The sequence below is a fragment of the Phaenicophaeus curvirostris genome, chromosome 6, assembly GCF_032191515.1.
Source record: "Phaenicophaeus curvirostris isolate KB17595 chromosome 6, BPBGC_Pcur_1.0, whole genome shotgun sequence".
Taxonomy (NCBI): Eukaryota; Metazoa; Chordata; class Aves; order Cuculiformes; family Cuculidae; genus Phaenicophaeus; species Phaenicophaeus curvirostris.
The window spans coordinates 1,777,326-1,803,079 of record NC_091397.1 but is presented as its reverse complement, the minus strand read 5'-3'; the positions used below and the strand labels follow the sequence as shown (position 1 = coordinate 1,803,079).

Genomic DNA, 25,754 nt, shown 5'->3' with positions numbered 1-25,754 from the left:
AGCTGGCAGCGTTCCTCACGCAAGACTACACTGATAATAGCAGAACTTTTATCCAACCTCTTATTTTTAAGGTAATACCACCTCGAGCGCAGCTAGAGGCAGAGGTCCCCACCTCTGCCTACTGTGGCATTTCTTGTATCTTCTAAAAGATATTCAAACAGCAACAGGACCCAATCATGCCTTTGATCCAGTCTTTAATTATGCATGGACACAACCACACAATCGAACCACCTCATTTTAGAGTCCCTACCCACATCAGCCAAGCCCCAACAACGTGCTTACACTGCAAGTTCTTAACTCTTGTTGAGTTGAGGCATGTTAAGATTAAACTATTTTTAATTCAAACATAGATACCAAACGCTACAGTTGTGTGCTCTTGATATGCTTTGCTGTCTTCATTACTTATTAAGGTTTCTTGCTCATATTTCTGCTTGCCTAAATGAAGTTTAGACTGGATATTAGGAAGACATTTTTCACACTGAGGGTGGTGAAACACTGGCACAGGTTGCCCAAAGAGGTGGTAGAAGCCCCATCCCTGAAAACATTCCATGTCAGCTTTGATGGGGCTCTGAGCAACCTGATCCAGTTGAAGATGTCCCTGCTTCCTGCAGGGTGGTTGGACTAGTTGACCTTCACAGTCCCTTCCAATCCAACCCACTCTACCATGGGCAACAGCTCAGTGAGATTTAGTTGCATTAAAGCCCCTGGGTCATGTACTGAGCAATAATAAACGTTTCCTAGGTCCATATGACCTTAATTATTACAAGTATCTTTTTATCTAGCACCACCCTGAAGCAACTCTTCTAAAAAATATGCTGTGAAATAAAGCAGTCCCGTCACCTGAAAAAATGACCCAAATGGTCCACTCCACAATCCCTCTATGCTGATACCCATTGGAAGGACTCAGTGTGCTTGACTTACTGGTAAAACTCCCATATTTTCTTCGCGTAGTACTTGACTTCCTCTTGTGCCATAGTCAGCAAGTGTCTGTTGGCCCCAATCCCAGAATATGTTGCCTGAAAAGCTATCATCAAGGCCTTCAGCAGCTTTCCCAGTGGGTGCAGGGAGGACTTCAATGCCTGCATGGCAGAGAAATATTAAATTTTACAAGTCAGCCCTTGCCATTAGTGCAGAATAATAGTGAAAAGCCATCCAACCTTCTCTTGTCAGCAAAAATAACAAACCTGGAGGTAATCAACTATAATTTTGGTCTATTTTTGCTGCCACAAGCCTATTCTCCTCCCATTACCAGGGAGGGAAATGCTTAGTAGGATTGCTGTTCTGATGAGGTTTGCTGTGCCAAGAGAGGGCAGAGGGTGCTTCAGGGAAAGGCTGCCTGAGGAAAAAACAACTAAGAGAGCATGGAAGTTGATAAATCATTTCCATCAGCTGGCTGTTCTCTGACACAGTTTGAGAACCAAGAGTAAAGCTTTATCATTACTTCCTGGCCTGTACAGCTGTACACAAAATGAGCATCCAAAAAGCACAAAGGGTATCACTCTTCACAAGCACAGGTATTCACACAATTTAGAGAACACCCTTGAAGTCACCAGCAGTGTTATATCTGCGTCCAGAAAGCAACAGAAAGTTGCTACAAGCCGTGCCCATGTCTGGTGGACAGGTGTGGATCATCATGGTTTTAAACTTTACCTTCTCTAAATAACTCTGTAGTGACTTCTGCCCCTCGTGCTGGACAAGCTCTTCAAGAATATCTTCTATCTTCCAGGATATGTCCTCAGTCCCCCTGGAAAATGAACGGTGAGGAAGGAAAAGGACGCAATGAAGCCCTAGGATAAATCCCAACTGGTATTGCAGGTAGACACCAAGCAGGCAATGAGACCATTGGAACAAATGGATTTTTCTCTATCCATTTCAGTGGAATTGCTCCACTGGTTTACACCACCTGCAATGATCTAAATCCGTTGCCTCCAGCTCCCTTACAACCAACCTCAGTTGCATCCTGCATATGCTTGTCTAATCTATTTTAGATATTTTCACAAGGGCAAATGAGTTTGCTCAGTTGATGCAGAGCATTCAATAGGGCCTGGAGAATAAGTCTTCTGAGGAGCAGCTGAGGGATCTGGGATTGTTTATCCTGGAGAAGAGGAGGCTGAGGGAACACCTCATCACTCTCTACAATTACCCAAAAGGAGGTTGTAGCAAGATGGGTGCTGGTCCCTTCTGCCAAATAACAAGCAACAGGATGAAAGGAAATGGCCTTAAGTCACACCAGGAGAGGTTTAGATCAGATATTAGGAAAAAGTCCTTCACTGAAAGAGTGGTCAAACATTGATACAGCCTTCCAAGGGAAGTGGTGGAGTCTCCTTCCCTGGAGGGGTTCAAAAAATGTGTAGACACGGCACTATGGGACATGGTTGAGAAGGCACGGTGGTGTTGGGCTGATGGTTAGTCTTTTAAATACCTCCAGGGATGGTGACTCAACCACCTCCCTGGGCAACCTCTGCCAGTGCCCAATGACCATTTCTGTGAAAAATGCTCCTGTTGCATCACAACTCTAAATTCAGGCTTACAATTCATCCTCCTGTCTCATGAGGAGGAATACCTAAATAATGCTTGAGCTCGTAACTGTAACACTTTTAGGTGGATCCTAACGTAAACCTTTACCCAAATGGGCTCCTCTATTGCAATGATGGCATGCAATACTCATACCTTTGGCAGAAGAGGTACTCCTGAGATTTCCGCAGCTCCTTGCTTGTTTGTATGTGGAACCCCATGAAAGACTCCTCTGTTTCTTCTTTGCAGCCAGAATGGATGAACTCCAGGAACTGGTCATAGATTCCCTTCCATCTCTTCTCTACTGGGAACTCCTCAAGGCCCAGCTGACTGCAAAACATAACATAGCATTAGGCTTTCCTGTGTCCCTCCTCAATGACTTCAGACTTCACCTGCAAATATGGGACGTTCTCCAGAATCAGATATTAACACAAGAATTACAGGAGCAGAGAAAGACAGCAGCGCCTAACTGGTAATTCAATGAAGATCAGCTCAGTTCTACTGCCCTGGAAACAAGTACTTTGGGTGAAGAAAAATTCCTGGTGCATAGAACGTTAATAATCTGAATTTCTTCTGCTGAACTGATCACAAGATTTCTGCTCCACTTATGGATGTTTCTACTTATAGACTATTTACTTCAACTGAAACCCTGCAGAGAAAAATGAAAGCAAGAGGACAGTTGAGCAACCACCAGTAGTTATTGCTGTCTAAAAAGCACAGGAAATGTTTTGGGGAGGAAAGAAGAGGAAGTTTAACTGGGTTTTGTGAAAAGATTTCCCCTCAGGGGACAGGCAGCTGTGTTTTGCACTGGGATACCCTCATTTTGCTGAACACAGGACCACCAGCCAGTCAACCAAAGCATCGTTTTGCAGGGTTCAGCCCTGAAGATAAGAGTCTGTACCAAAAGGTGTGTCCTGACAGCTTCAGCTCAGTTATTCCTGCCCATCACTTGCACCATTGTCTGCTAAACCATCACCAGCACCTTGCAAAACTCTAATCCTGGCCCCATAGCCTTCCTCCACATAGACCACTATTCAATTTAAGATCTTTGGAGCTTCACAGAATCATGAAATGGTTTGGGTTGGAAGGGACCTTGAAGATCATCCAGTTCAGACGCCTCTGCCATGGGCATGTACACCTTCCACTGGATCAGGTTGCTCATAGCCTCATCCAACCTGGCCTTGAACACCTCCAGGGATGGGTCATCCATGGCTTCTCTGGGCAAACTGTTCCAGTGCTTCACCTCCCTCATAGGAAAATATTTCTTCCTAATATCTAATCTAAATCTCCCATCTTTCAGTTTAAAACCATCCTCCCTTGTCCCGTCCCTGCACTCCCTGATAAAGAGTCCTTGGCCAGCTTTCCTGTAGGACCCCCTTTAAGAACTGGAACTTACTCTTTCAGGTAAGAACTTCCTTGATCCCTGTTGGGATTGATCCAGTACTCCTCTAAGTCAAAATACAAGCCATGACCCAAGAAGTCAGCTGTTTTTACTCACGCTTTGGTTATCCTCTCATCCAGCTGCTCATTCGATGTGTTCAGGATGCCGTGGGTCTGAAGACCTTGGCCCGATTTGTTAGTAAAGGTTCCCTCCAAAGTGAAGCCATTGGCAAAGGACAACTTTCCCTGCAGCAGAGAAATAAAGAGTTATTCTGCCAAGATCTCATTAGTGAGAGGAAACAAGCTGGACCGAGATCTCAAATTCTCTTTTCAACTGAGCCAGCTCCAGAAACGGCAACTAAGAACAACTTCCAGCACGGAGGTGCACACTTCCAGCATCCACAGCAACAGTGTCATTAAGGTAACAGGCACTGGAGAAAACATCCTTGCTATAGAATGACATTCTGAAGGGGAAAGACTGCTACAATCAGAGTAAAACATTTGCACTATGCCTTTCAAATAACCAGTTATCTTCCTTCGGTTATATATTCTTCTGGCTTAAATTTGACAGTAGTTATTTTTAACCGAGTGTGAACACATGAAACTTCAATTTCTCTTCTGTTTTTCCTTTGCTTGTTAAAAGCAGAAGCAAGTTTGACCTCACAGACAGGGGTAATCATATGATATTCACCATAAACACTTCCAAAATGTGTTTGGTGCTACCAAGAAAAACCTTAAATTCTCTGAGGCAAATACAGAAGACATGCAGTAGCTCGACTCAAACTTAGAAGTTTTAATTAAATCAACTCTAAAGCCAAACAATATTGTAACTATCCTGGATTTGAATACAAGCCTGAAATCCTCATCGCTAAAGCAGGATTCACACCATGTTTAGAAAAAGAACAGAATTTTTTAGACTAACTACTCAAAATAAACACTAATTCTGGAGGAAGCTTTATCTAAGCAACACAATTGGTCAGCACAAAATCCACATTAAGTCTTCTGGCTGGAGAATCATAGAATCCTTTGGTTGGAAAAGCCCTTTGATATCATGAAGTCCAACCATACATCTCCACGACAAAACTATATCCCTGAGCACCTCATCTACCCATCTTCTAAACACCTCCAGGGATGGAAACTCAACCACTACCCTAGGCAGCCTCTGCAAGCACCTGAGAACCCTTTCAGTGAAGAGTTTTTTCCTGATATCTAACCTGAACTAGCCCTGGTGCACCTTGAGGCCATTTCCTCTTGTCCTATCTCGTGTTACTTGGGAGAGGACAGCAATACCCACTTCATTACAACCTCCTTTCAGGTAGGTGGAGACAGTGATATGTTCTCCCCTCAGCCTCCTTTTCTCTAGGCTAAACAACCCCGGGTCCCTCTGCTGCTCCTCAAAAGACTTCTAAGAAGATCATGATAAACTCTTCTTCCCATTGCAAGTCAGTAAATGACAGGGCTCATCTGCAATCAATACCATCTTGACATCCACCCAGTCTGATCTAACCACCCACTTCCTCTCAGATTTCTGTAACAAGCTGGAGGACTAGTTTTCCCTGCAACAAGACACTCTGTGAATATTTTGACCAGATATTTCTGTTAAAGATCAACCGCAAAATGTTGAACGTGTCAGTGCAGTGTCCAGATTGCAAAATGAAGCTTCCACGATCCCTCAGCTACGTAAACATCTCGGTTACATCAGTACTGTGCTTGTACTTCAAGTCTATTTGTTTTCTACATCGTTTCCTGTGTTACCAATCACTACAAAAGCTAAAGCACTTGTTCTAAGGATGCAATAGTATCTCAACTGCAGCTGTGAAGCACAGACAAAAATGTCCCACAAATGAAAAAAACCCCAAAACCTTCAATGTAAATCACACAATAAAAACTAAAGCAATGCACAAAGCTCCCAGCTTCTTGAAGTCTCTCAGCTTCAGCCTTTCTTCTGTGAATGAGACTCATAACAGGAAAATGTTATTTTCTGTGAGACTGAGGGAAGGGGAACAGGTGGATAGGAACTTTGAAGATTAATCTTTGAAGATTAGGAAGAAATTTTTTACTGTGAGGGTGATGAGGCATTGGCACAGGTTTCACAGAGAAGTTGTGGATGTCTCATTGCTGGAGGCATCCAAGGCCAGGTTGGATGGGGCTTTGAGCAACCTAATATAGTAGAAGGTGTCCCTTCCTTTGGCAGGGGGGGTTGGACTTAGATGATCTTCAAGGTCCCTTGCAACCCAAACCATTCCATTAATCCACTAGCTTTTCTACAAAGCAAGCAATTGTACAGAAAGGCTGAGATGAAAGAAGTGCTCACCTTTCCAACAAACGTTAGATCTTCCGTGAAGTTCCCTTCATACACAGAGTCATCTTCCAAGAGTAGAATCCCAGAACCCTTCATTTGAAAGCAGAAGTTGTGAATTCGTGACATTAACTACCTAACTACTCAAGTTCATCTATAACCAGTCACTAGCTTGGACTATTTATGGGCTGCAGATCTGAGATGTTATTGCAAAGCTCAAGAAAAAAGCAAAGAGGTGCTCTAGAGATAAACTCTAAGGCATCACAGCACAGAGGAGAAATATCAGATAGTCAAGAGGCTTTAAACAGTGTTAATAACTTCATTTCCCTAGAACGTGGAACAAAAGGCAAGTTCCTCATTTAAGAACAGCCACCAAGAATTGCCAAATAAGTCAAATTCATGGCCCTCCCAATCCTGTGACTTTTTAGGTGATTGTAGCCAATACTGTCGTGCTTTGCAAGACGATTAAGAGGAAGGAGGCTGTTATATAGAATTGGCTTTGTTGTCCAGTCAACAGGGTTTTAATGAGCTGCTCCTAAGCATTCATAAAATGACTCTTTCCATTACCTCCCAACACCCACAGCTGCTTACAGTAGCACCTGTTTCAGGGAAGGAGCACCAAGATGCAGAACAGGCACAGGATGACTTATACCAATGAAGAAACATTCTTCTTGGTGGGGTTTAGCCCATAATTTGGTCTGAGGGTTTACACGTACCCATCCCAACCAGAAAATGTGGTCACTTTTAGAGCTGTAACACATTTCCCGCTGGAATGGTTTTCTTGATGGAAAGCGCCCTTTCTGGCAAAAATAAAAGGTTTCCAAGGGAAGCTTCTTGGCTTTACCAATTTTCCACTAGGAAAACTGAAGTGACTGCTCCCCACCCGGAAGCCTTGTGAAGTTAAAGGAGCCTTTGGCAGCTGGCAGACTAAAAGACAGCTTTATTTTGGTTCCTTGCGGATGGAGTTTTTATGAAAAGCCCTTCTGACCAAGTTTCCATGCTAAACATTTTGTCCTAATTTGGTGAGTGGGGAAGGGGTTGTTTGTTTTTTTAAGTGCGTATTTTTCATGAGAAGAAATGCTTTTATTTCCAAGCCAGCCTTAGCAGTGCCAATCATTTTTGCTTTCCACAACAACATCTAAACTTTCAATGAGCCGGTCAGACGGTTTGTTATAGGCAAGCTCACACTGGAAAGGTAAAGACTCAACAATCTCAAAGACAGATTGAGTTTCATATGTCACTACGCAGCGCTTAATATATTGAGTTCTGGTCTATAATTCTGAGCTGGTAGTCAAACAGCCAGACCCATAACACATCTTAGCATGAGCAAGTTGAAACTGGATGATCTTTGAGGTCCCTTGAAACCCCCAAAATTCTAGGATTCTATGAATACATTAGCCTTTCTAGTTCCTACCTGCACCTCAGGAAGATGATAAGAAACAAGACTTCATCTAGGCCTTGTTCTTAAAAGTATCACTGTGGTCAAATATACAAGTTTAAGTTCCCTTGCTTTCTATTTTCCTTCAAAGACTGATAATGAAGTGAAACATTAATCTTCCCCTCCATGGGGAGTTCCATGTCCTACCGAAATAGAAAGTTCACTGAAAATGGATACTCACCACCATTTTATCAGCATGAAATGTTCTTTGATAGCAGACACCTGACTGCGTTACTACAATGCCTTGTCCATGCTTGTGATCATCGAGCCATGTCCCTATGTATCTCTCCCCTCTAGAATGCAACAGAAAACAAATTATTCAGCCAGCAGGAGCAGGGAAGTGATTGTGCCACTATATTCAGCACTGATGAGGATGAACTTTAAATCCGGCATTCAATTTTGAGCCTCTCAGTACAGGAAAGACCTTGAGGGGCTGGAGTACATCCAGAGGAGGGCCACGAAGCTGGGGAAGGGTCTGGAGAACAAGCCTTATGAAGCTGAGGGAACTGGGATTGTTTAGCCTGGAGAAGAGGAAGCTGAGGAGAGACCTCATTGCTCTCTACACCTCCCTGAAAGGAGGTTGTGGCGAGGTGAGTGTTGGTCCCTTCTCCTAAGTAACAAGTGATGGGATGAGAGGAAAAGGCTGCAAATTGTGCCAGGGGAGGTTCAGATTGGATATTAGGAAAAAAATTCTTTACTGAGAGAGTGGTCAAACATTGACACAGGCTGCCCAGGGAAGTGGTGGAGCCTCCTTCCCAGGTGATGCTAAAAAAACCTGTAGATGTGGCATTATGGGACATGGTTTAGTAGTCACGGTGGTGTTAGGCTGCTGCTGCTGGATTTGTTGATCTTAGAGGTCTTTGCCAACCTTAATGTTCTGTGAATCTCTGATTCTATATTTTTCCATATTTTATTAGGTCTTAGTCAACTTGATTTACCACTAACTGAGGCCGATTTTACCTGATATAATGCTGTATGCAGCACAAATACCAGATGTACTGCACAAACTCAATTCATGCAAGGCTTCCTTGGGAGTTCAATACTTATAGCACAGCTTGAATACATCCCCCCTCCCTCCCACCAAAACATGAAGGTTTACCCTGTCACCAGATCAAAAAATCGAGCAGTTACCTAAAGCCAGCCCCGATCTATACCACCTTTACCTATCTTTATCTTCCCAGACTCCATATCCATTCTTCTTGTCATTTTCCCATTGTCCTGTGTACTTAAAGGGATGCTCAGCTGAGTGGTTCTCCAGTATCCCAAACCCTTGACGCACGTTGTTTTTAAAGTAACCTTTGTAGACCATATCATTCCCATACCTGCAGGGAGAGAGACAGAAGACTGTGACTATTTGATAACTACTGTTGAAGGAGGAAGCCAGGAAAGTGAGTAGATTAGGCTCATCTCCCTCCTAAATATTCCAAACTGATGACTGATAGATCTTGTTTGACTGACAGAGCCTGTAGTTGTTCACTGTTAGGAATATGCACACCCAAAATATTCACTCCACAGTCAGCTTTCAACATTATCCAAGGCTTGTAATTGTCCTAGGAGTTGTCACTCAGTCCTTGTCCTCTCATCATCCACACTACAGTGACCACTGATAAATCCAGAGTGGGAGTAGATAGGATCAAAGAGGAAGCCAGATCTGCCTTCACCTTTCTACACTCGCCAACCACCCCTTCTCCTGGGCTCATCCCCCTGAGAAGAGTTCCTCTTAGCTTCATCCATGCTGGCCAGCAGATCTACAACAGAGAAAGCACTTATGCCAAGCAGAGCTCTCATCCATAATTATCAACACGCTCTCACATTTGACACCAGAGACACTACCACAACACTGCTCAGTTGGTCCCAAGTTCCCTAGACGTTTCTCCATGTTCTGTCCTCTGAGTTTGATTCATCAATAAGGAGCACAACAAGCAGATTGTAAGAAGGAAGGAAGATGGTCCATCCCACAGTAAACAGCAGGAAAGATCCATCCAGACTCCCAGCAGCACTTTGAGACGCGTGTGTGCAAATGACTGACTCCAGAAGTGTTTTGATGAGTAAATAAGAAAACCTCAAACTCTATTTCTTAACTTAAGCTCTAAGTTGAAGCTCAGAATTTGAGTAAGCAAAAAAAAACCCAGCTAGAGGAACCAGGGCCCTTCAGCAATTTGGGATAATGGTTATGACTCCCAGACCAACAAACCAACAAACCCATCCATCGTGAAGGAACTACTCTATACAAGGTTTAGTCCAAATAGCACATGGCCAGGGGAGCTGTGGGCTCCCACCAAGCCAGGGCTAATGGCAAACCATGCATATTCTCTGCTCTGCAACCACAAGCATGAATGCAAAATTATATCCTTACCTATTGGGTACAGAGGATGCTGTCTCAGGTAGTTACAATGGTCATAGCTTGTGGAGAAGCTCTTACTATTCTAACGCTTGCAAGACTCAGGGGCTTGTGAAAAAGCCATACTGCTCACCTCCAAAGCAAAAGCTGCTGGCACCTGAGTTACCCTGGGTTTTCACACTGTGATGAAGTCTTTGTTCCCATAGTGAGGTTAGAACATTAAGTACATGAAGTCCCCAGAGGCCCACTTTGGGTTTTACTTACTCACAGATTCCATAGCCTCTCATCTTGCCCTCGTACCAGTGACACTTGTAGCAGTCGTATCGGTCTTCAGATTGGCGTGGGACAAGGCATATCCCAAACCTACAAGGTGCATATAGCACAGGTCAGCATGGCAAAAGGTGATTCAGTTGTACCAGATGAAGTTTAAAAACTAAGGACCTCCCTCAGCCCAAGCTGAGGGTCCAGAGAAGGGCAATGAAGCTGGTGAAGGGTCTGGAGAGCAAGTCTTATGAGGAGCAGCTGAGGGAACTGGGATTGTTTAGCCTGGAGAAAAGGAGGCTGAGGGAAGACCTCATCGCTCTCTGCAACTACCCGACACAAATTACAAGACGTTTTCCCTCTTTAAAAATCTAACACATTCTGGAACTCATGTAGAAATGAGAAATCTGAAAATCTTATTTTCAGATAGTTTTATAAAAATAGATGTTTGAATTTCATGGTATGGTTTCTTTCCCTTGAAAACTTCCTCTTTAGGAGAGTTTTTAAAGATTTACAACTTAACTTTTCCAAGGTATTTCACATGAATAAATACACCTAGATTTAGGGGTCTGGGGTTAGATTCATCCAGCTGAAGAGATGCTTGCCTCTGAAACTGGCATTGTGCACGCTCCCTATCCACTCACTCCAGGTTGCAATCTACTTAACCTTAAGCCAGGTATCTAAAATAGGTCAGATTAATTGAGCTGTAATGATGAATAGAATCCCTCTACAGACCCCAATATCTCTGTGCCTCCGGGAAGAGCCATTTCTTAGCTTATTTGGAAAGCAAGAAACACCCTGGATTTTAAGGCTTACCCATGCTCCAAGCCCTCTTTGAAATCTCCAACATGGTTGCGTCCATCATGCCACTTCAGTGTCCCCCTGCAAATCAAAGCAAGTGTTACACAAGGGAGATCACCAGCAACATTCAGAGATGCAACAGAAGGTATCAAGGTGCAACCTAGACATCACTAACGTCAAAATATCTTCTCAGGGAACAGAGACACAGAAATTCTGCAAGCATCTCTAGGATCTTGGTTTGCACTGTTAGGATTTAATACTGGCATGAAAGAGGAGAACCCTCTTCCAAGTTCCCTAATCTCAAAAGCCTTTTGTAGAGTTGCTGGGTCATCCATTTAGGACCTTGCATGTGATCTTTTTCGTAATTGCAGTGCAACATGTGATTAAGTGAGCTGAAGTTCCAGCATGGCACCTCCCCATCGACAGCATAATGACACCATAGTCCAGAACTTCATTGTGCCAGGCACTATGAAAGCAAAAGAGACAAGCACTGGCCTAAAGGGATCACATCTTTCCATCTGTTTTTTGTGGGTGTTGTAGAAATGATTACATAAATTAACAACATAGCAACAAGGCTGGAATGGTCAATGCAATGGTCAAATTACTGCATGGCTGTGCCCAGTTGTGAATGCATTTCCCTCCCTGTACATCTCCCACTCACTGTTTTAATTCTTGCATCATCCCAGACACAGCTAACTTGCAACCAGAGACAACAGAAGATGGTGCAGTACCAAAACCATGACACGTTATTTTGACTTTCACAGAGGCTGTTGATGTAAACACCTCCATGAGAGCCACAAAATAGTTGGGGTCAGAAGGGACCTTAAAGATCATCCAGTTCCAACCCCCCTGCCATGGGCAGGGACACCTCCCACTGGATCAGGGGCTCCAAGCCCCATCCAACCTGGCCTTGAACACCTCCAGGGATGGGGCAACCACAAATTCCCTGGGCAACCTGGGCCAGTGCCTCACCGCTGTCATGGTGAAGGCTCTTCCTCTGGTATTTACAGGGAAGTGGTCAGATGTATTTTAAATCCACTTAAAATTAATCTCCTTTTACTTAGCTAGCATGAATGCTAGTAAAGGAGAGCAAGCTGGAGAGAATGCCTGCTCTAGCCATGAGGATGGTTTAAGCTACTTTTCACTGGAAGTTATCTCCTTCCCCTACACCAGGTCATCAGGAGAACCGATGTAGTGAAGAATGCACATGCTTTTGCTGAAGAGCCTCAATTCATGCTGCTGCAGCTTCCCACACACATGCTTTGCCATGCCACTCTCTCCCTCAGAGGTGGGCAAGCCATGAAAACCAGCCTTGCTGCTCTGTAACCTCGTATTAGCAGCACGCCACACAGAAGACCAATTTCATCAGTGGGAAGGACTGCCTAGTAATTAAGCAATTAAAAGTCCAGGCATTTACAAGCACTTGAAGTCACTTATTTCTGCAACAAATTTCCTGGGATGCCTCACTCAAGTCATTTAATCTGAAGGAGCGGACGTGTTTATTAACCTCATTTCTCCAACTCCGAGACAGGAGGAGACAAAGAGCAAGGAGAGGGATTTGTTCCTCTGTGTCAGCACAGAGGTTTTCAGATCTCTTTTAGAGAGTGCAGGTGCTGGGCAAGGTGCAGATGATGTGAAAGGACAGCCTCAGGCATAGCTATAATCCAAACACCTTTTTCATCCTATTCTAGGACAAGGTACAATTTCTTCCACAGAAAATTCAGGATTAAGCTTTTAATTTTGGCTATTCTCAGTATTTTAAGTCTCTTTCAAACCAAGCCTTTACACCTTGTTTTGCTTCAATACCATGTGCAAACAAACGGTGTAAAACTCAAGAAGTATAAAACTTCCAGACCAGCTTGTTTTGGTGTCTGAGGTTGGTCATATTTCATATTTCTCCACAAAAACAGAGACTGTGCTCTATCCTATGTCAGAGAGATTTTTGCTGGGACCATTTAACCTTTGACTTATAGACCATTCTCTTCTGGCAGAGCTTACTCTTAAACTTCAGTTGGACCATAAATCTCAGCCAACTGTATCCTGGGATGCATCAAAAGAAGTGTGGCCAGCAGGTTGAGGGAGATGATTCTGCCTCTCTACTCTGCTCTGGTGAGACCACACCTGGAATATTGCATCCAGGTCTGGAGCCCTCAGCACAGGAAGGACATGGACCTGTTGGAACAAGTCCAGAGGAGGTCACAAAAATGTTCAAAGCCCTGGAATAACTCCCCTATGAAGAGAGGCTGAGAGAGTTGGGGCTGTTCAACTTGGAGAAGAGAAGAATCCAGGGAGACCTTATTGCAGATTCTCAATACTGAAAGGGGGCTTATAAGATGAGGAAAAATTCTTGAGCAGAGCCTGTAGCAAGAGAACAAGGGGAAACACTCAAGGTCAGGTTGGATGGGGCTCTGAGCAACCCGATTTAGTTGAAGATGTCCCTGCTCACTGCAGGAGGGTTGAACTGGATGACATTCATGGTCCCTTCTAACACAGACCATTCTATGATTCTGTGATTTAGCAAACAGTATTTAAGTTCCCAAGAAACACATTTGAGTACTTTTGTATTTATCGACTTCTCTTTTTTTTTTTTTAATTCCTTTACAAATAGTTTTGATATTAAAGCACACTTTGATAGCACAGGATAAAACTTTTTCCTCACTCACAAGCAAAGGGGTTTTGTTGGTGTTTTTTTTGTCATCATGATGGTAACGTTTTATGCCTCAGGCTGAGATCTTGGAACTAAATATTAGCTTAAGTCTAAGTCCTAATTACAGGCATAAACCAATGCAGCACCATCACTGTTTTCATTACCACATTATTAGGGACAGGCCTCTACAATTTATTACACAGACCAGTATCGCTAGTGGGACATCTACAATACAATAGATCTCATGTCAGGAGTCATGTTTTGACCAAGCCCTCATTAGCGAGCAAATGTGTCCCAACTGCTCTCTGAACCTGTTCTCAATACCAGAAACACGTGAGGCAGGAACAGGAGAGGCTGGCACACCCAAGGAGATCACCAGCCCAGAATCTGTGGTCCAAGCCCTTGGCAAGGGATGGATCAGTGCATGTCCATAGCCTCTCTGAGGCACCTATGCCTCCACTTGCACATCCACTGCATCCAACAAACGCTACACAGAGACAGCAGGGTCATCCTTGCATGTTCTTGCTTAGGAAAGGGGCAAAAAGGGCTCCTTACTTGCCATGCGGCTTTCCCCAGTGCCACTCGCCCTCGTAGGTTGCGCTCTTGAACTTGCCCTCCAGCCTGAAAACGTAGGTGAAGAAGCGGCGGGATGGGGGCTCGTTCCCTTCACCAGTCTCGCCCCACAGTGGGAAATCTCGCTTCCCGTTCAGCGCCTGGCGGACAGCCTGGTTCAGCTTCCACTGCCAAACAGCCTGGGGGCAGAGGAAGAGGAGTGCTGGAGTGAAGAAAGCAAAATAGCTCCCAACGAGGGATGCATCTAGAGAAGCAGCAAGAAACAGTAGGGTTCCCATCAATTCTGTGTTGTTCAGCTGGCTGAGCTGGTGAGTTATGGTTCATCTACAGCATCAACAGGAGGTGTTATCTTGTGTCCTGTAGATTGTATATTGCACTAGTGTTCAACACTTCCATGTCATCTAAGCCTGACTCTTATCACCTCCAATTGGCCTTGGCTTAGGACCATGTTGATGGGACTGTGCTGCCCCTACCTCTGCAGCATACAGTACTGCCCAGGGTAGATCGCTTCCTACGCCTGGATATTTTTCATCTATCATCAGTGGTCTAAGATATCACCAGCAGAGATAAAGAAGTCATTATCCCACTCTGCATGACACTATACTGTCTTCAATTTTGGTCCTTGCTATACAAAAAAGATGTGGACAGGCTGGAGAGGGTCCAGAATTGTGCCACTAAGACAACTGTAGGACTAGGAAACCCACCACACATACTAAAGCTGAGGGAACTGCATTTGTTCAGCCTTGTGAGGCTTAGGGGAGACCTTATTACCATGCACCAGTACATAAAGGGTTTCTACCAAGTGGATGGAGACTCCCTTTTTACAAGGAGTCACATAGAAAAGACAATTTGGAATAGGTATAAGTTACGCATGGGGAGATTCTGATTGGATTCCAGAAGTAGATTTTTCACCATGAGAACAGTTAAACATTAGAATAATCTCCCCAGGGAAGTGGTAGATTCCTCTACACTGGACACTTCGGATGCTGGGCCATCTCATTTAAACTATAGGTCACCTAAAAGGGTTGGACCAGGTGTTCCTTGAGATCCCTTCCAACCTGGCACTCTCTGATTCTAAGATCCCTGCCCATCTTATGTTCCCTAGGAACAGGCTGCCCCAGGAGGTGGTCGAGTCATCATCCCTGGAGGTATTTAAAAGATTAGCAGACAAAGTGCTCAGGGATACGATTTAGTAGTGGACAGCAACAGTTGAACTTGATGAGCTCAAAGGTCTTTTCCAACCTAGTGATGCCATGATTCTAATAAGGTATTGGCTTCACAGTGGGTGAAAAAAGCCCCACACTGCTTGTAATTCTGCTTTAATTACTTAAAAAATGGAAAAGACACAGAACACTCATCTGTCTTCTGAGCAGGAAGCTGAAATCCTGGTAATGAAATTTCAGCTTCCACTCAGCAGTCAATATTCTGTCCCCACTACAGAGCTGCCAACCCCTCCGTGCCACTCCCCCTATTTCAGAACTTGATGCACAGTAGTTCAGGTGGAAGAGGAAGTCCCTGCCCAGTGCTAACCTTTATCTGCGGGTCTTTTGCAGAGAGAAAGAACGTTTCTTCTGGGGTTATAATGCGGAGGACATACCTGTGAAGCAAAAGAAATTACAGACACTATGAAAAAAACAACATTCCTCAGTCAAACAGCAGTTCCTGCTCTTCTGATTCCTCTTCAAAAGCTAACAGTGTTTTGCAGTCTGTTTTTCCTTCTGAAAAGATACCAGTCAGTCAAGTCATGTTTGTTTGCTAGGTCTGCAGCCAAAACTATCTCATTTTATTATTGATTGATTTCAAGGCACCAGAAAATGCAAGCAATGCAAGTTCAAGCTTCTGTGATCCAATCTGAGAGGTTCTGCAGTTACCCATAGCCCGGAACCAATCCCACTGTAGGGAAAGTAGGTGGGACAAAGTTTGAATCATTTTCTAGGTTGCACAATCAAGTTAAACACTTTGGGGTAGTTTGGGTTTTTTTTTTAACTCCAAGTGGAAATTTTTCACTTACAGTCCTGGAGCCGATTTCTCCCTGCAGTTTTCATCTACCCACACAAGCTTCAGATCAAAACTCTGAAAGCTGTTTCCCTGGAACAAAAGGGAGAAGATGTTCCTGTTATTGATGTAAACATCACACTTTGCCCCCACTCTGCAGCTCCAGTAGAACAGCAGATCAAGATTGGCAGCACTGTAAATTCCCTCTTTTGTGGTCCACATGTTTATTCCACACTAAAATGACAGACCTAGGACACTGAAGAAATGTAGGAGAAGGAAGGAAGTTCTTGGGTTACCACTTGAGTGATGGACTGTAACGCCATGGATGCAACTAACAGTAATTGGCCTCAGACTCCACTTATCTCTACACGAGTTTCTTCTGTGTTGCATGGCAACACTCCCAAAGCATCCCTGGCACTCAGCAAGCCCTAGTTTTGCTTATGATCTACCTTGGATCTGCACTCCAGATGACACAGCCACGTAGCAGCCCACAGGTACAGCCCTTAAGGAGTCACCCCATATAGAAGAAACTGAAATGGTTGAAATATTAGGTAAAGACTGCACTTAATATTACTTCTTCCTTCTAAAGTCCAGGTGCTCACTACAAAGCTACTGTCTGTGAGGATGTGGTTGACCAAGGATATGTACTACCACTCCGGAGTTCACCATGAGTTAATCATTAATGTAACCTACCAGATTTGGGAGACTGGGAAGGGAGGGAGCTTCAGTTTTCCAGGACCAGAGCCCTCATCAGCAGTTCTCTCCGAGCTCATTGCTCTCTACAACTACCCAAAAGCAAGTGGAGAGGAGGGTGCTGGCCTCTTCTCCCAAGGGACAGGGGACAGGACGAGAGGGAACGGCCTCAAGCTCCACCAGGGGAGGTTTAGGCTGGACATTAGGAAAAAAATTTTCACGGAAAGGGTCATTGGGCACTGGAACAGGCTGCCCAGGGAGGTGGTTGAGTCACCTTCCCTGAGCCACATTTAAGGGACGGGTAGATGAGATGCTGAGGGACATGGTTTAGTATTTGATAGGAATGGTTGGACTCGGTGATCCAGTGGGTCTTTTCCAACCTGGTGATCGTATGATTCTATGAATCCCAGTCCACAAGCCTCAATAACAGTTATAGCAGCAGATGAGACACAGTGGGTGGCAACCGCTGACTGAACAGAGATGTCTATAAAGTCTACATCTCTGTGTGAGCTGGTTACCCTGTGCTCTTGTCTTAGTCTATGGAGCAGAGGACGTGATTCAACTCATCCTAATTTTGGCATCCAAAAGAGGTAGGTCAGAGGAACCACACCCAGACAGTGCATGTTTCTCTCCCCTGACTATAAATGGAGCTGGAGGGCACTTGCTCACAGCAAGATCACTACAGTGCCAAGAAATCTACTTTGTAAAGTTGGATGAGATAATCATCACCCTATTTCCTCAGGCCTAGACCCTGCAAGCTGCGTAGGACTACCCAGCGTTACCATAAAAACTCGTGTTTGGAAGAGCCTGTAAGATCTATCAGCTCACAAGGCGATCATGTGTTTGGACACCCGAGGGGCTGGCACTCGACTAAAGAGCAAGCAGAGAGAGATGCACATGAGGAGAGCCATGCTAGATTACAAAAGCTGTCAGTCAGAACAAGCCAAACCAGACTTATTTAACATGCTGCAGAACAGCTTTGAAAACGTATTATTCATCTAGCTATCCATGGTTGTAGGCACTCCCTGCCTGCCCCATACCCAGGCCCTAGTTACCTGAAATAGCCCCAACAACACCTGCAACTTCTGCTCCCATGCCACTATCAGAGTCAACCATAAAAGATCATATTTAGCCCTATGCATGAGTATATCTTTGACCCATCAGGCCCTTTTGAATAAGCAAGGACAAAACTAAACAGATTCATATGCAGGCATGGGCTTGGGTTACTAGAAAAGTGCCTGTGGTGATTGGATAGTACATATTTGCTGGGAAAAATGTTATGTGGATGGTTCTTTACTCCTTCTTCATCATGCTTTCTCTTACTCTCCAGTGCAAGCCACAGCTGCACAGATGCGAGACAAGGTTTTGCCAACAGCCAAGCTCTGCGGCATCTTCAACACCAAAGGAACCTGGATTTTACCGTCATTTATCTGCGCTTCCCTTCCAATCCATCTAAAAGACTGAAGACTCACTTGAATCACAACAAGGACATCATCAAAGAGCAAGATCCGGTCTGATCGGTTTGTGCTGGCAGAGATGGGAAGGTTTTTGCTGTCCTCCAGCAGCCTCCTTTCAGGTACACAGAGCATGTCCTGCAGAGGGAACCGCAGAGGTCTAGTATCAGGAAACCTCAGGATTTATGAGACAACATACAACCAAGGCAGCAGCTCCTCCAGAGCCTATCTGACCTCATAGCACAAGCCATCAGCAACAGCAGAACTCAAATTCTAAAGTACCTAGTGTCAATATGATTTCACCAAGGCTTCTACACTGTCCTGCTCTGTTGGCTTCCAAACCAAGCCTCAAATGCTTTAGCTATATTAAATTTCCTCCACGCATAAGCAGAAATGCAAGACTTCCAAAAGAGCTCCCAGTCAAACCATTTTCTACATCCATTGCTCACTGTGAATTTGTAGCTCAAGGATTTCCATAAGGACTTGGTAAAACAAGCTTCATCCAGGACTTGGCTGATGAAAGACTCCAGCTTCACATATTCCTTGATGGTGCTGGTAACCATGTCCTTTTCAGAGCCCTGATAAAAGAAAGCATAAGTTGAGCAACGTTTAGGCATGGCCATGCAGGACATCTGCTCTCTGGGCTCCAGCTGCAGAAAACCCTCAGCAGACTGAGAGGCTGAAGGAGTTGGGTTTGCTTAGACTGCAGAAGAGAAAGCTCCAGGGAGATATTAGACCATCCGTCCAGTATCTAAAGGGGGCCTGCAGAAAAGTTGAGGAGGGGCTCTTTATCAGGAGGTGCGGTAATAGGACAAGGGGTGATGGTTTTAAGCTGAAAGAGGGGATATTTAGATGAGATATTAAGAAGAAATCCTTTACAATGAGCGTGGCACAATGAGTAGCTTGTACCATGCTGGGGTGGCCACTGTTCATTGCTTCAAGACTTTCAGGTGGGCTGCACTCCACCGGTGCCAGTTACTATCACACAAGCCGTCCACTGAAAATCATTTATCTCCAGCCAGCTTTGGATTCAATGACACTACCACAAAGCCCTGCATAAGGTTTTAGCATAAGCCAGTCAAATAACATCATGTAAATCTTCCTACCTCTTTGAGAACCTCATTCAGCTTGGTAAGGAGCAGCGTGTATTGCTCAATGTGATCCCGGATAGGTTTGTGGAGAACTGTGTACAAGGCCAGTGACATGGATGTCTCGGAGGTGAATTCTGTGAGAAATTCCTTCAGCACTGTCTTATGATGCTTCCAAGCCTCACTGCAAGATAGTGAATTAGAGCTTCGTTAATTAGTTTTTCTTCAAATTGCCACTCTTCTACCTTCCAAACTTTATGTTCTACCTCACTCCCAGTAAGGGTATGGAAATATTAGAAAGAGTAGGAAAAAACAGACTGCAAGTATATTTGCACATCAACCACACAAAAATAAAGAAATGATACAAAGAAAAGCTCTATGCTTCCAGTTTCTGTCCCAGTGGTCCTTGTGAATAGGAACTACACCCACAGATACATGGAATATAGCAGGACTTTCATGGTTTGCAGACCCAGAGGGTGATTCAGATGAAGTGGCTGTGAATCTGCTCAAGCTTTTGTTTGCTGCATCCATGAGACACTGACGACATCTGGGACAAGTAGTGGGAATTTCCTCCCAGATTGCCACAGAATCCTTCCTCAGGTCCCACCTCTTATTTGAACCCTCAAATTCACAAGCTGCTTCTCCCACAAAAGGAGTTGTGTGTGGCTAGAAAGAGATGGAGAGAGATCTGCAGAGGGCACCTTTCAACAGCTCCTGCTGTGATCTCAGAAGGTGGCAAGAGTAGCCAGTATGGCTTGGGTAGAGGACAGGCTCCTGGACCACGAAACAGAAATCACTCTAAGGTGCAGTGTTCAGTGCTGCTCACTCCAGTTTAGTGTGTTAACCCATCCAATAGCATTGTGTTCCTAGCAGCCGCATCAACAAGCATTTTTCCGCTCACTCACCTTTTGCTCTTTGTGGCATGTTCAAAGCCATGGACTACAACGTAGTTTGCAAAAGTGACGAAATATCTGTTGGTAAGAAAAAAAACAAACACACACACACACACAAACACAAGCTGAGTTAGAGATGCTAATTAACTACAAAGTTTGAGTGAAGAGGGAAGAATGTGGGTGGGAGGCTGGACTAGATGGACTTCATGGTCCCTTCCAACCCAAATCATTCTATGATTCTAAACTTGCTTGAAAATGCCATGTCAGGTCCACCTTTCCAAGGAAGCCAGAGAGATGTAGCTACTGTACCTCCCACCTTGGCTCACTCCCCTTTCTTGCCCTTGGCCAACTCCTTGGTTTAACTGCCTTGACGACTTTTGCGTTGGTATCATTACAGGAAGTTAAAATCACCCTGGCATTTGTTATAAGCAGAAGTAAACTTGTGCAACTGTCCTGGAAAGCAAATCTGCAAAGGCTGAGCTTAAGAGATCAACTTCAGATCTATGAATTCCTGCTGGCTGAAGTATCAGGTCTGTATTACTGATAGTAAATTCAAATCGAGGTGCCCTGCACCAGTGCATCTCATCTCACACTAGAGGGAGATCGAGCTATATTTTCTCAGCAAATAGAGCATTTTCTTCCAGTAGTGTTTTCAGAAGTCATGGATCATGTCCAGACTAATTATCATTTAGTACACTTTTCAGGGACATGTGTTCACTGGTGATTTTTAAGCCCCTGAACAGAGGCTTTGCTTCCTCCTGTATCACTGCAACAAGCATGAGACGTTGTAGGATCAGGACTGCACAGAGTGAGTCAGCAGAGGTGGGTAGGAACCAGCTCCTTTTTTTTTTTTCCTGCATAACACCCAACACAAATAGGCTTTACTTGCAAAATGAAGGAAATGAGATCTTAAGATAAACTTCTCCTTTGTGTTATCTGAAACCTCAGCACAAGTTTCCATCTTTTTAAGGCAAACCAATTTTAATTCTCTGAATCGGTTCCTAAATTAATAGCATGCATCACTCCAACCTCCATTCACGTAAAGGCAAATTTTGTTGAGCATTGCTTTCTAAAACGATACTGTCGAAGTAAAAAAAAGAAGTCTGTCCTTCTTTTCTCCTCCCTCCACAGGCATAAAACACACCAAAACTAATACTAGACGAAGAGCAATGTCCAGGAGCCAGTGTGACCTGTTCCTGTGTGGGTGCCAAACAGCACAGAAGGTACAAGCCCACCTGGCAAAGGCTTATCCAGGTTTATGGTCAATATGGTGAACAAAGAATTGAAACCTGCCTGATCTTTATGTCAGCTCAGATGTCCATAAACCATTTTTCACACTAGGACAGCAACACACAGGTCATACCTGCTACACTGAATATGCCAAACATTTTATTTTGTGTTGCAGACAGATAGGGAGCAGATATTAATTATAGAAACAGCAATAGGGCAATATGTTTTTCTCATGACACTACATCCAACACTTGCTATCATATCATAGAATCATAGAATGGTTTGGATTGGAAAGGACCTTACAGATCACCCAGTTCCAACACCCTGTTGTGGGCAGGGACACCTCCCACTGGATCAGGTTGCTCAAAGCCCCATCCAACCCAGTCTTGAACACCTCCAGGGATGGGACAGCCATACCTTCCCTGAGCAATCCTTTTTTCACAGGAAAAGGTTTCTTCCTAAGATCTAATCAAAATCTCCCCTCTATCAGCTTAAAACCATTTCTCCCTCACCCTGTTACTACACTCCCCATTAAAAAGCACCCCCCCCAGCTTTTCTGCAGCCCCTTTCAGTACAGGAAGGCTGCTATAATGTCTCTGTGGAGCCATCCCTTCTCTAGGATGAACAACCCCAGCTCTCTCAGCCTGTCCTCATATGGGAGGTGCTCCAGCCCTCTAAGCACCTTTGTGGCCTCCTCTGGACTCTCTCTAACAGATCCATGTCCTTCCTGTGCTGAGGACTCCAGTGCCAAAAGCATAAAAACGTGGCAGAAACACATAATATGAGCTGTATCTGGTGACATCTTCCTCTCCTCATCTCTATGAGTCCTTTAAACCTGCTTGTTCACACGTTTCTGTTCCTGATGACAGCCCAAGCTTTGCTCTCATAAACTCCCCAGGCACAAATTCTCCTTCCCATTTTTAAGGTGTATTAAAAACCCTATAATTTCAAGAGAAGCCTACTCACAGCTACAAAGAAGTTTATTATGCTGTCTGCATGGATACTGTATTGTGTACCATTTATCCTGGGCACTGAATTATTAAATCTTCACTGACCCAACGACTAAACACCATTGACAGTACTGAACAAATAAAACAGACACATTGATTGCGCTGACCTGGAAGTTAATAGATAAGTTTAGTCCCTTACACTACTCCAAAATGCTCTGTACTTACTGGATGTAGAGGCTTAGATACAGGTCTTTTTTCCAGATAGTATAAATGTCTTGGATGCAGAATGACTCAGAGGTGCTGCATTTTTGTTTCAGTGTCCGGTAATTTTCTTCTGTGAGGTTCCAGAGAGCTTGAAATCGATCGTTTAGGAGCAGGAAGAGCCTAAAGTTCTCTTTCCCCTTCTGGTCACGATGTTCTTTGAGGAAAGCTGGGAGGAAAAGGCTATCAGAAAGTCTTGACTCCAAGGAATCTTGTGGAAAACATTGTCTCTAATACTCAGTAAAGTACAAATATTCTTAGAGGAAAACAATACCAGGGAGGAATAGGATGATGATTATGGAAGGTTGTGTCCCTGTGAGTATTTGCATGGGCTTTATCCCTCACATTCTTGTAGGGCATGTGGTCAGGACAGCCTGGGAGGCTCAGCCCCAGCTTAGATACAAGCACTGGAGGAAAATTCCCTTCCTTTGGCCCAAAGGACTGTTCCTGGTCTCCTTGGAGGCTAGAACAAAAAGCTGGTGGCATGAGAAGGAGCTACCCTACAGGCTTAATCCAGTTGCACCACTTTTGGCCAGACAGGCTCGTAAATATTTATGTGTTTCTGTTATTTCAGTGGAACTGCTCTGATTTAATGCCAGCCCAGAACCTGCATCCACAAGTTTTACTTTTAAAGATGGGCATGACCATGAACTGAGAGTAGGAAGGTAGAATGGGCACAGTTTAGGGGTTGTATGTGCGAGATGCATTTTGGATATCCATGTATTGTGCTGGAAACAAGCCTTGGAGCAGGCGTACAGGCTGACACTGGTTAGAATCTGGATTAAATTCTAAAAGCAACAGGAACCACAGTCCTAGGCTTAAAGAAAAGGGCACAGGAATCCTTAAGAGCTCATTATCTTAAATGAACCATTTCTACATGCCACTTAGTCCAGCAAATCAGCCTCCAGCAAGTCTTCAGCCATGGAGTTTCAATTACAAATCCCTTCATAGATGTGCCAGTGACTCAAGGCTAGAGCTACAAACAAAAAAGTAGCCTTCTCAGACCTACCTGCCTGGAGTAGAGGCTTGAGGATGAGGATATCTATCCGTTCCAGGCATGTCAAGAAGGTTTCCTCCACTTGAAGCAGAGATGCAGTTGCTTCAGCTGTGCACATGTCCTGAATACAATACAAAAGGCACATATAAACTCCCTTGCAAGCGTATCCACCTACCAAGGCTTCAATGCTCATTGCAATCACTCAGCCTTTCCTGCTTTTGATAGCACGCTCAGGTGTAATTGCTGTCCCCCAAAAAAACACTTGAAAACATTAGAAGAGGAAATAAAAACCAGAGGGCTTAACAGGATCTGGTGTCACAGAACACCACCGAGGCTACAGCCAATTTTCCTGATGCCCAAAACTGAAGATCTTCTCAAGCAGACCACAATATCTCTTCCACATCACTGTAAAGACCCTAAACTTCTTGTTACGTGTCAATCCTGTTTAGTGCCAGGTTCGTTCTCCCAAAAGAAGTACAAAGCAGGAAAGGATGAAGCAGAGTATTTCTTCCAATATCTCTCACCAGTTTTCTGCTGGGGTGTCTCAGTCTACATCTTCTGGCTTTAAAAGCAATTGTACGGAGCTGGAGAGCTGCGCCAGCCATGTTCAAACACCCAACCCTCCAGAAGAACAGAGACCTGGTGTTACTCCTTCCCGAGTTGGACACTGAACAGCTGGTTATATGTCACAACTGCTGCGTCAACAAGGAAAGCTTGCCTAAGGTGGAAGTGGGCAGCACTTGAGAAAAAAAAAAAGTCATCAAACTGATATGAGTAAACTCCAGTCACTTCCTCCTTCCCAGCCCTACCTCCCAAAAGAAACGTATCAGAGGAAGTGAACAGCCAGCTAAGAGCATGTCATAAGAATCTGCTCTGGAAAAAAAAGCCAGGTGAAGATACTATTTATTGTAGAATCATAGAATCACCAGGTTGGAAAAGACCCACAGGATCACCGAGTCCAACCATTACCATCAATCACTAACCCATGCACCTCAGCCCCTCATCCACCCATGCCTTAAACCCCTCCAGGGAAGGTGACTCAACCCCCTCCCTGGGCAGCCTCTGCCAGTGCCCAATGACCCTTTCTGTGAAGAATTTTTTCCTAATGTCCAGCCTAAACCTACCCTGGTGGAGCTTGAGGCCATTCCCTCTTGTCCTGTTCCCTGTCACTTGGGAGAAGAGGCCAGCTCCCTCCTCTCCATGACTTCCTTTAAGGTAATTGTAGAGAGCAATGAGGTCTCCCCTCAGCCTCCTCCAGGCTAAACAACAATTTATATTACGAATATTACTAATTTATACTAAAAATACAAACCTGAGATTCTTTTAACTTTGTGAAGGAAGCCAGCAAACGCAAGGGACTGAGTCCATGTTTGTCTTTAGCCTGGCTGCAGTGCATATTTGAAGGCTACATTCCAAATAGTCAGCAAACAAGGATATGGGATTATGCTGCAAAGATTTACCTTGCTAAATCGGTGGCAGAGACCTTGGCACAGTTTTGATGTGTGCAAACTAGTTCCTCGCCTAGAGCATTCCAAGGCATGGCCCAGGGACCATTTGAAATGGGAGGCTTGCATTTAGTCATGCTGTTTTGGGGAATAAGGAGAAATTAGCTATGTATAAGTTATGCCGTAACGACTTGGCTATGAAGCTAGACCGTATTTATTTGAGAGCCATAAAAATGATGAAAGGCCTGGAACACCTTCTCTGTGAAGAGGGGCTGAGAGAGTTGGGGTTGTTCAGCCTGGAGAAGAGAAGACTGAGGAGGTCTTATTGTGGTCTTTCACTATTTAAAGGGGGCTTATAAGAAAGATGTGGAAAAACTTTTTAGTAGGACCTGTAGCAATAGGACAAGGGGTAACGGGTTTGAACTAAAAGAGGAGAGGCTTAGACTTGTTATTGGGTTGCCCAGAGAAGTCGTGGATGCTCCATCCCTGGAAAC

The 25,754-nt window shown here is 44.3% G+C and overlaps 1 protein-coding gene across 5 annotated transcripts in view; it reads right to left on the bottom strand.

Moving 5' to 3' along the window:
* Positions 1–25,754, bottom strand: part of ALS2CL (ALS2 C-terminal like) — a 57,595-nt gene that overhangs the window by 10,876 nt on the left and 20,965 nt on the right. For 2 of the 5 annotated variants that reach the window (XM_069859147.1, XM_069859152.1), the window contains exons 2-19: positions 23,828–23,936; positions 22,783–22,987; positions 20,390–20,455; positions 19,503–19,668; positions 18,846–18,974; positions 18,415–18,534; positions 16,266–16,342; positions 15,785–15,851; positions 14,237–14,433; positions 11,050–11,115; positions 10,237–10,335; positions 8,795–8,953; positions 7,813–7,924; positions 6,209–6,286; positions 4,013–4,140; positions 2,671–2,844; positions 1,651–1,744; positions 922–1,079 (exon numbers count right to left, since the gene is read on the bottom strand). In XM_069859147.1, the coding sequence (XP_069715248.1) occupies positions 922–1,079; positions 1,651–1,744; positions 2,671–2,844; positions 4,013–4,140; positions 6,209–6,286; positions 7,813–7,924; positions 8,795–8,953; positions 10,237–10,335; positions 11,050–11,115; positions 14,237–14,433; positions 15,785–15,851; positions 16,266–16,342; positions 18,415–18,534; positions 18,846–18,974; positions 19,503–19,668; positions 20,390–20,455; positions 22,783–22,987; positions 23,828–23,936 (2,204 nt within the window). Of the gene's footprint in view, positions 1–921; positions 1,080–1,650; positions 1,745–2,670; positions 2,845–4,012; positions 4,141–6,208; positions 6,287–7,812; positions 7,925–8,794; positions 8,954–10,236; positions 10,336–11,049; positions 11,116–14,236; positions 14,434–15,784; positions 15,852–16,265; positions 16,343–18,414; positions 18,535–18,845; positions 18,975–19,502; positions 19,669–20,389; positions 20,456–22,782; positions 22,988–23,827; positions 23,937–24,339; positions 24,514–25,754 lie in introns of those variants that run through there. The other 3 variants (XM_069859149.1, XM_069859150.1, XM_069859148.1) reach the window with 3 other exon arrangements.